Raw genomic sequence first — 10,424 nt, forward strand, 5'->3', positions numbered from 1 at the left:
ACTTGATTAGTAAAATCCTGTCATCTTCTAGCAGCTCTTTTCACCTTTGTTCTAGTGTTGGAGAGTGTTTCTATTTTCTCTATTTCCTAAATTACCTCAGTCACAGGAAGAGAGTTGTGTGGGTTGTGTACTATACACATTACACACTGTATAGACACCAGTGATGTGTGTGTCAATAATCTCACATAGCAAGATTACATGGTTAAAGTAAGGTCCCTATTTGTACGTGAGACTAAGGTATTTAAGCACAATCAAGTGACCTTAATGTACACACTTCCTACCCTCAGTCAGGCTGTTGCTACCGGTATCTAAAAGTTACCTGTGATTCAGTAGCATAGAACATTGACTCTCAGACGACCAAGATGGACATGTTTGGATATGTGCTTGGTCCTTTCTTGTGTACGGTAGCAGGATCAGTCCTCTCTAGAGGTAAGACAACAGGCAGGATGCGAACAACAAGCTGAACACCGAGCACATGTTTCCATTACAGAAGTTGGTTAACAACTGGAAATATCAGATTTGTTTTATTCAATCAAAAACTAAAACAAAGAAAAACAGTTTATCTAGCTGATAGACTATTTCTGATTAGAAAATCTCTGGTGTAGATTAGAATACATCTTGAAAAATAACCAATGTTCTGTATCATTGTCACATACTGTAGTTATGTGTGTAAGAGCCAAATTAATGTTACAGTATGAGTTTAACAGATTAACATTTGTAATTTCTAGCCTTTAGGTAAATGCTTTGAATTGTACGCTGAGGTATAGACTTCGAATGCACTGTAAAGGCTGGTGGGTTTGTTGTTTGTTGAGCTTTCCCACAATCCTTTGTTCAGCAACTGCTTCAATATCAAACCAAATCAATTGTTTTCTGTCATGTCATCAGTTAATGGGTGAGGGGGTAAAGAAAAGGGGATGTTACCGACACCAAAGAGATTGCAACCACTCCAGATTCAACTGTGCATACAAGTGGTAAGTTAAAGAATTCAGCCTCTCTCCAGATTTCAACTTTATAATATGAGATTGGTGTTTAATGTTTAGCATGATTTTTATTGAATTTGAGGATCAATTCAGTGCAGATATAAATCATTTTAATACTTTTAACTGACGAGCAATCATATTTTTAGGATTGAGCGTGACTGAAAACTGACCAAAATAGGTTATTGTTTTTGCAAAAGTTTGTGTCGTTTATTAATATACAGCTAGGTGATCAATGGTAAAAAAATCTATTCTGATAATGTGTAGAATTGTGAATATCATTGGGAGAATTGCAAAGGAAATATGTTGCATTTGTAATTTGTTTGCATTATATGTTAGGATTGTATGCTATTTTATGAATGATTTGGTTACATATGTCATATTTAGAAACGTTTGAAAACTTATAGAGACGTAGATCTATTTAGTAAAAAGCTCAAAATGTATATATCACAACAGATGGTGAGATTTCAGTTTGAATTGCTTGACTCTAAAACAATGCCGGAGTAGGATCCTCAGAGAAAGAACTGCTTTTGAAATGGGTTTTTAAAACAGTGTGCAGGTGGCCATGATGCATTTCTTACCCAAACCACAGGCTTTGGCATTTTAACTGAATATTTATCAACAGGTGTGTGTGTTTGACATTTACATACGAAGATAAGGAATGCTAACTCAGAGCAACATGAGTGACATTACAGCTTACTATAAGTGTGATGTGTGTAAATGTGTGCCAATCTGTATATTTTCACAAAGCAATTTTTAGAGATAATATATTATTCAAAATTTGGTGAATGACTTTGTTACATTACGTGGAAAATTCATTAATGAAAGTTAATGTTATCAAAAAATGTATTATCTCTAATTTCGCTATCTCTTACAGCAGAAACACATATTTATATATCAAACTATTTTATGTCCATTACTTAATTGCAGCAAAATGTCATTACGATCCAAACACATTTCACATTCTCCAGAAATTCTATAAGTGAGGTGAATGATTCTGTGGATAAATATACTGAGTGTACAAAATATTAGGAACATGTTCTTTTTTCATGACATACAGTAGAGTGACCAGGTAAATCCAGGTGAAAGCTATGATCCCTTAACGATGTCACTTCAATTAGTGTAGATGAAGGGGGGGAGACAGGTTAAAGAAGCCATGAGACAATTGAGACATGGATTGTTTATATGTGCCATTCAGAGGGTGAATGGACAAGACAAAACATTTAAGTGCCTTTGAACAGGGTATGGTAGAAGGACCGGTGCACCGGTTGTGTAAAGTACTGCAAGGCTACTGGGTTTTTCACACTCAACAGTTTGCCGTGTGTATCAAGAATGGTTCAGTACCTAAAGGACACAATTGTGGGAAGCATTGGAGTCAACATGGGCCAGCATTCCTGTGGGATGCTTTCTACACCTTATAGAGTCCATTCTCCGACAAATTGAGTGCAACTCAATATTAGGAAGGTGTTGTTTAGTATGCTCAATGTATGTCTTTAGGGCATTGGTATTTGTAGAAAAATTAAATAAAAAATCTATAAATGATATTAGTTCGTTGTTGTTCTTTAGTACAGAGGAACACTTTGTCAAAGAATCTGTCATTAAGTTGTGAGTAAATTTCGAATGACCCCTCGTCTCTTGTCTGTTCTGTAGGTATTTATCTCTCTCACGCTCTGCACCTTCCCCTTGCCTCAGTTCTGTCATGCCTCGCTCATTCCTGGTCAAGAGTAAGAGACCAGGGTCTCATCCCCCTTGCTTCTCTAAAGGCACCAGACACACAAACCCTGACCAGCCACAACCTCATACAAATCATCACGACAGGCAGAACAGGGCGTGGCAGGAAGTAAGGTCCCCACATCGGAGCCCCTTCCAGGAGGACCAGGGCAACCTGTACTCAGGGTCAGAAGTCAAGGACACCCTGGACTACCCCTGTCCTAGCTGGGACGCCATGGCAACCAGACCACACAGCACCTCGCCAGCTGACCTCTGGACCAGCAAGTCTGCAGGTATCCGACGGATCCTGACTTTATGGCTCTACACTCTATTTATTGTAAATAATAAATAAGTAGATGTAGATATTTGTATTTATTTGTATTGCATCGCATTAAACACTTCAAGTTGCCTCAATTTGATTGTCATAACTATCTTTATCAAATCAAAAATACTTTTTTTATTTCAAACTAAATCTACTAGTATGCCACTTATTCCACAGAAACCGGAGGGTACGATGGTGTGGAGCCTTCCGAGTCTGCCCTGCCCTGGTACCCACACTGGCCCCGGGGTCCTGACAGAGAGAGGGAGCTGGAGAAACTGGTCCATGTCTTACTGAGCCACAGGCCACATATGGACCTCAATTCCACCAGCCCATGCCCCCTCTGTGAAAAGGTAAGAAGAACCAGCAAGGTTCAGGAATTACAATATAATCAGAACAGCACATCCGCCCTTGTAGGGTGTATCGACCAAAATTGTGTGGTTCCAAACCATGCAAACACCTTCAGGCTTGACTAAAATAGAGTAAAGGAGATACTGTTTGGTGTTTGTGACCTGAGACAAGATTGACAGTAGAGTGGTGAAAAATGTACTCGACAGGGCTCTGTGACATGTCAGAAAATTACATAATAGATTTGTTTGATGTGAGAATTGAGGCTGTAAGGGGTAATTGTGTTGAATATGGTTGACATCTCTGGGAGTATGAGCTACATCTTCTGTTACTCTTAGCTTTCTCCTTTCTCAGGTCTTGTACTCAGGAGCTGTACTGAAGACTCATTTACTCAGGTCATGTACATGCGTGCATGCAGTCCCATTGGCCACATCAGCCAAAGCCCCAGAGCACCCCTACGAGTTCAAACAAGCTCTGGGCACGTACGGAAGACGAAAGGTATATCCGGCAGAAGTACATTGGTGGAGGTCTCTCCACTTCCCAACACAAACTATATAAACATACTAAATGGCATACTAAATGGCAAAATCCTGACCACATCTCTGTGAATGTGTGTGTTCCAGGAGCGTAGCTATAGCTGTAAGGAGTGTGGGAAGGTATTCAAGCGCTCCTCCACCCTGTCCACCCACCTGCTCATCCACTCTGACACCAGGCCCTACCCCTGCCAGTACTGTGGCAAGAGGTTCCACCAGAAGTCAGACATGAAGAAACACACCTTCATACATACAGGTATATGTTTATACTGTATCTTATACCATCTATTGCATCTTGCCTATGCCGCTCTTACATATATTCATATTCTTATTCCATCCCTTTAGATTTGTGTCCATTAGGTAGTTGTTGGGGAATTGTTAGATTACTTATTGGATATTACTGCACTGTTGGAACTACAAGCACAAGCATTTTGCTACACTTACATTAACATCTGCTAACCATGTGTATGTGACCAATACAAATATATTTGATTTGATTTGAAATGACCATAGTGTGACTTGAACATAGGTCAGCTGGTGTGTGTACATTATAGTACAAATCAAATCAAATCAAATCAAATCAAATTTATTTATATAGCCCTTCGTACATCAGCTGATATCTCAAAGTGCTGTACAGAAACCCAGCCTAAAACCCCAAACAGCAAACAATGCAGGTGTAAAAGCACGGTGGCTAGGAAAAACTCCCTAGAAAGGCCAAAACCTAGGAAGAAACCTAGAGAGGAACCAGGCTATGTGGGGTGGTCAGTCCTCTTCTGGCTGTGCCGGGTAGAGATTATAACAGAACATGACCAAGATGTTCAAATGTTCATAAATGACCAGCATGGTCAAATAATAATAAGGCAGAACAGTTGAAACTGGAGCAGCAGCACAGTCAGGTGGACTAGGACCAGCAAGGAGCCATCATGTCAGGTAGTCCTGGGGCACGGTCCTAGGGCTCAGGTCCTCCGAGAGAGAGAAAGAAAGAGAGAATTAGAGAGAGCATATGTGGGGTGGCCAGTCCTCTTCTGGCTGTGCCGGGTGGAGATTATAACAGAACGTGGCCAAGATGTTCAAATGTTCATAAATGACCAGCATGGTTGAATAATAGTAAGGCAGAACAGTTGAAACTGGAGCAGCAGCATGGCCAGGTGGACTGGGGACAGCAAGGAGTCATCATGTCAGGTAGTCCTGGGACATGGTCCTAGGGCCCAGGCCAGTTGAAACTGGAGCAGCAGCATGGCCAGGTGGACTGGGGACAGCAAGGAGTCATCATGTCAGGTAGTCCTGGGGCATGGTCCTAGGGCTCAGGTCCTCCGAGAGAGAGAAAGAAAGAGAGAAGGAGAGAATTAGAGAACGCACACTTAGATTCACACAGGACACCGAATAGGACAGGAGAAGTACTCCAGATATAACAAACTGACCCTAGCCCCCCGACACATAAACTACTGCAGCATAAATACTGGAGGCTTGCACAGGAGGGGTCAGGAGACACTGTGGCCCCATCCGAGGACACCCCCGGACAGGGCCAAACAGGAAGGATATAACCCCACCCACTTTGCCAAAGCACAGCCCCCACACCACTAGAGAGATATCTTCAACCACCAACTTACCATCCTGAGACAAGGCCGAGTATAGCCCACAAAGATCTCCGCCACGGCACAACCCAAGGGGGGGGCACCAACCCAGACAGGCTGACCACAACAGTGAATCAACCCACCCAGGTGACGCACCCCCCCAGGGACTGCATGAGAGAGCCCCAGCAAGCCAGTGACTCAGCCCCCGTAACAGGGTTAGAGGCAGAGAATCCCAGTGGAAAGAGGGGAACCGGCCAGGCAGAGACAGCAAGGGTGGTTCGTTGCTCCAGAGCCTTTCCGTTCACCTTCCCACTCCTGGGCCAGACTACACTCAATCATATGACCCACTGAAGAGATGAGTCTTCAGTAAAGACTTAAAGGTTGAGACCGAGTTTGCGTCTCTGACATGGGTAGGCAGACCGTTCCATAAAAATGGAGCTCTATAGGAGAAAGCCCTGCCTCCAGCTGTTTGCTTAGAAATTCTAGGGACAATTAGGAGGCCTGCGTCTTGTGACCGTAGCGTACGTGCAGGTATGTACGGCAGGACCAAATCAGAGAGGTAGGTAGGAGCAAGCCCATGTAATGCTTTGTAGGTTAGCAGTAAAACCTTGAAATCAGCCCTTGCTTTGACAGGAAGCCAGTGTAGAGAGGCTAGCACTGGAGTAATATGATCAAATTTTTGGTTCTAGTCAGGATTCTAGCAGCCGTATTTAGCACTAACTGAAGTTTATTTAGTGCTTTATCCGGGTAGCCGGAAAATAGAGCATTGCAGTAGTCTAACCTAGAAGTGACAAAAGCATGGATTAATTTTTCTGCATCATTTTTGGACAGAAAGTTTCTGATTTTTGCAATGTTACGTAGATGGAAAAAAGCTGTCCTCGAAATGGTCTTGATATGTTCTTCAAAAGAGAGATCAGGGTCCAGAGTAACGCAGAGGTCCTTCACAATTTTATTTGAGATGTCTGTACAACCATTAAGATTAATTGTCAGATTCAACAGAAGATCTCTTTGTTTCTTGGGACCTAGAACAAGCATCTCTGTTTTGTCCGAGTTTAATAGTAGAAAGTTTGCAGCCATCCACTTCCTTATGTCTGAAACACATGCTTCTAGCGAGGGCAATTTCGGGGCTTCACCATGTTTCATTGAAATGTACAGCTGTGTGTCATCCGCATAACAGTGAAAGTTTACATTATGTTTTCGAATAACATCCCCAAGAGGTAAAATATATAGTGAAAACAATAGTGGTCCTAAAACAGAACCTTGAGGAACACCGAAATGTACAGTTGATTTGTCAGAGGACAAACCATTCACAGAGACAAACTGATATCTTTCCGACAGATAAGATCTAAACCAGGCCAGAACATGTCCGTGTAGACCAATTTGGGTTTCCAATCTCTCCAAAAGAATGTGGTGATCGATGGTATCAAAAGCAGCACTAAGGTCTAGGAGCACGAGGACAGATGCAGAGCCTCGGTCCGATGCCATTAAAATGTCATTTACCACCTTCACAAGTGCCGTCTCAGTGCTATGATGGGGTCTAAAACCAGACTGAAGCATTTCGTATACATTGTTTGTCTTCAGGAAGGCAGTGAGTTGCTGCGCAACAGCCTTCTCAAAATTTTTTGAGAGGAATGGAAGATTCGATATAGGCCGATAGTTTTTTATATTTTCTGGGTCAAGGTTTGGCTTTTTCAAGAGAGGCTTTATTACTGCCACTTTTAGTGAGTTTGGTACACATCCAGTGGATAGAGAGCCATTTATTATGTTCAACATAGGAGGGCCAAGCACAGGAAGCAGCTCTTTCAGTAGTTTAGTTGGAATAGGGTCCAGTATACAGCTTGAAGGTTTAGAGGCCATGATTATTTTCATCATTGTGTCAAGAGATATAGTACTAAAACACTTGAGCGTCTCTCTTGATCCTAGGTCCTGGCAGAGTTGTGCAGACTCAGGACAACTGAGGTTTGGAGGAATACGCAGGTTTAAAGAGGAGTCCGTAATTTGCTTTCTAATAATCATAATCTTTTCCTCAAAGAAGTTCATGAATTTATCACTGCTAAAGTGAAAGTCATCCTCTCTTGGGGAATGCTGCTTTTTAGTTAGCTTTGCCACAGTATCAAAAAGGAATTTCGGATTGTTCTTATTTTCCTCAATTAAGTTAGAAAAATAGGATGATCGAGCAGCAGTAAGGGCTCTTCGGTACTGCACGGTACCGTCCTTCCAAGCTAGTCGGAAGACTTCCAGTTTGGTGTGGCGCCATTTCCGTTCCAATTTTCTGGAAGCTTGTTTCAGAGCTCGGGTATTTTCTGTGTACCAGGGAGCTAGTTTCTTATGAGACACTTTTTTAGTTTTTAGGGGTGCAACTGCATCTAGGGTATTGCGCAAGGTTACATTTACATTTACATTTAAGTCATTTAGCAGACGCTCTTATCCAGAGCGACTGGTTAAATTGAGATCCTCAGTTAGGTGGTTAACGGATTTTTGTCCTCTGGCGTCCTTGGGTAGGCAGAGGGAGTCTGGAAGGGCATCAAGGAATCTTTGTGTTGTCTGTGAATTTATAGCACGACTTTTGATGTTCCTTGGTTTTGGGTCTGAGCAGATTATTTGTTGCAATTGCAAACGTAATAAAATGGTGGTCCGATAGTCCAGGATTATGAGGAAAAACATTAAGATCCACAACATTTATTCCATGGGACAAAACTAGGTCCAGCGTATGACTGTGACAGTGAGTGGGTCCAGAGACATGTTGGACAAAACCCACTGAGTCGGTGATGGTTCCGAAAGCCTTTTGGAGTGGGTCTGTGGACTTTTCCATGTGAATATTAAAGTCACCAAAGATTAGAATATTATCTGCAATGACTACAAGGTCCGATAGGAATTCAGGGAACTCAGTGAGAAACGCTGTATATGGCCCAGGAGGCCTGTAAACAGTAGCTATAAAAAGTGATTGAGTAGGCTGCATAGATTTCATGACTAGAAGCTCAAAAGACGAAAACGTCATTTTTTTTTTTGTAAATTGAAATTTGCTATCGTAAATGTTAGCAACACCTCCGCCTTTGCTGGATGCACGGGGGATATGGTCACTAGTGTAGCCAGGAGGTGAGGCCACATTTAACACAGTAAATTCATCAGGCTTAAGCCATGTTTCAGTCAGGCCAATCACATCAAGATTAGTACAACTGACATACACATTGTGCAAAGGTTGCTTACATCTGAAGTTAGGATTCTGCCCTGCACACTGGCTGCTGTCAGAGTATCTCTCTTCTTGAATTCTATGTCATGTCCTGCTGTCTGTCCCTGTCTGTCTCAGGTGAGAAGCCCCATGTGTGCCAGGTGTGTGGCAAGGCCTTCAGCCAGAGCTCCAACCTCATCACCCACAGCCGTAAACACAGCAGCTACTGGCCCTTCAGCTGCACGCACTGCCAAAGCAGCTTCCAGCGCAGACTGGACCTACAGCGCCACCAGGAGACACAATGTGTCCATAGCAGCGTGTACACACAGAGCTGAGGCCACGGGTATAATGGAGATTTGTATTACATAAGTACTGTATGTAGCACAAAAATGAGCGCTTTTTATTTGGTATTTGCTGCTCCATTTCTATATGGTACTTTGATCAGTGACTGAGGCTAAGCACATTACTTATGTTCAAGTTAATTGGGCATTTGTTTTTATGGATTTGCTTTCGCTCACAGCTTTTCAGGTTGACCGTTTGGATAGTGCCTTGAGGGGACCTGATCACTTTAACATCTCTAGCAATGTCATATATAGTGTACGAGCTGGATTCCATTATTAGCCCAGAAGATCAGCGTTGTAGCCAGTTGAAATGTAAAGATCATTTTCGATTGAGCCAACATATGCAACATTTACCACGAATGCTGTCTCCGCCAACACGGAAACGTTGCCTTTAAATGTCAGTCACGCTTTAACGCTACGGATTGAATCCAGCCCTTTAGGTCCTGGTCTCTACTATGCTGTAGGTCTAAAAAGACACCTTATTAAGAAAAGGTGGTTTGTAGAGTGACAAAGCAAACCCCTATTTCCCACTGTAATTATCAATTTTCCTCAGAAAGCCGTTACAACTGTAGCTCCCATTATTGGTGTATGAATGAAGCTGCCATTTTCACTTCACTGTGGCAGCCCACCCAAGGGCATAATAATATACATTCAGGCCATGGGGAACATGACAGCAGTACGAGCAGAGAGAGACAATGATTATGTTGAGGTGATGCTCCACAATTATGGCGAGACAACGTGACTGTATATTTTCAGTGTCACAGCCTGGTCAGCATGAGTATATATAAAAAGGGATTTAGATATAAAAATAAAAAAAATACTCTGTTTAAGTTTAGAATTTCTGGGGCTTCATTCATTGTTCTCTCCCACACTTTATTTGAAGATAAAACACAAACTCAGCCACAGATATTTAATTTAAATGGCAACAGCACAGATAATATCAAACAAAGGGTCACAGTTACAACATAGATATATACAATACGGATCTGGATAATGGCAATTGCCCTCACACACATTCTACTCATGACATATATTTGACTTCATGTGTTCCTCCTCTAAACTCTGTAGTGCTTATTTCTGTTTTAACATTAGGCTATGTTCAGATTCATGTTCGTCCTATAGCCAGTAATCACACGCTCTGGATAAGAGCGTCTGCTAAATGACTTAAATGTAAATGTAATTCCATTCTATGAGCCCAGGTTATGACATTTTAGATACAGTGTAATGGATCAGATGCACTGAATAGTATTTCTTTCAACACTTTGAGGAGTTGCTGAGACCATGTACCTGTAGACATTCATGTAGCCTCAGTCTTTCAGACCTTTATACATCTCATTGCTTCAAGCATGTGTACACCAAGTATACAAAACATTATGGACACCTTCCTAATATTGAGTTGCACCCGCCCTCAGAACAGCCTTAATTATTTGGGGCATGGACTGTACAAGGTATC

The 10,424-nt window shown here is 42.1% G+C and overlaps 1 protein-coding gene across 1 annotated transcript; it reads left to right on the forward strand.

The window, feature by feature from the left end:
* The first annotated feature begins 862 nt into the window (after positions 1–862).
* On the forward strand, positions 863–9,806 carry LOC124000902 (zinc finger protein Gfi-1b-like). Its single transcript, XM_046307586.1, has 6 exons — positions 863–971; positions 2,628–2,980; positions 3,187–3,359; positions 3,709–3,852; positions 3,978–4,143; positions 8,769–9,806. Exons 1-6 carry the CDS (start codon positions 889–891, stop codon positions 8,963–8,965), a joined length of 1,116 nt encoding a protein of 371 aa, XP_046163542.1. The 5' UTR covers positions 863–888; the 3' UTR covers positions 8,966–9,806.
* Positions 9,807–10,424: the final 618 nt, after the last annotated feature.

This window comes from Oncorhynchus gorbuscha, linkage group LG16, assembly GCF_021184085.1.
Source record: "Oncorhynchus gorbuscha isolate QuinsamMale2020 ecotype Even-year linkage group LG16, OgorEven_v1.0, whole genome shotgun sequence".
Taxonomy (NCBI): Eukaryota; Metazoa; Chordata; class Actinopteri; order Salmoniformes; family Salmonidae; genus Oncorhynchus; species Oncorhynchus gorbuscha.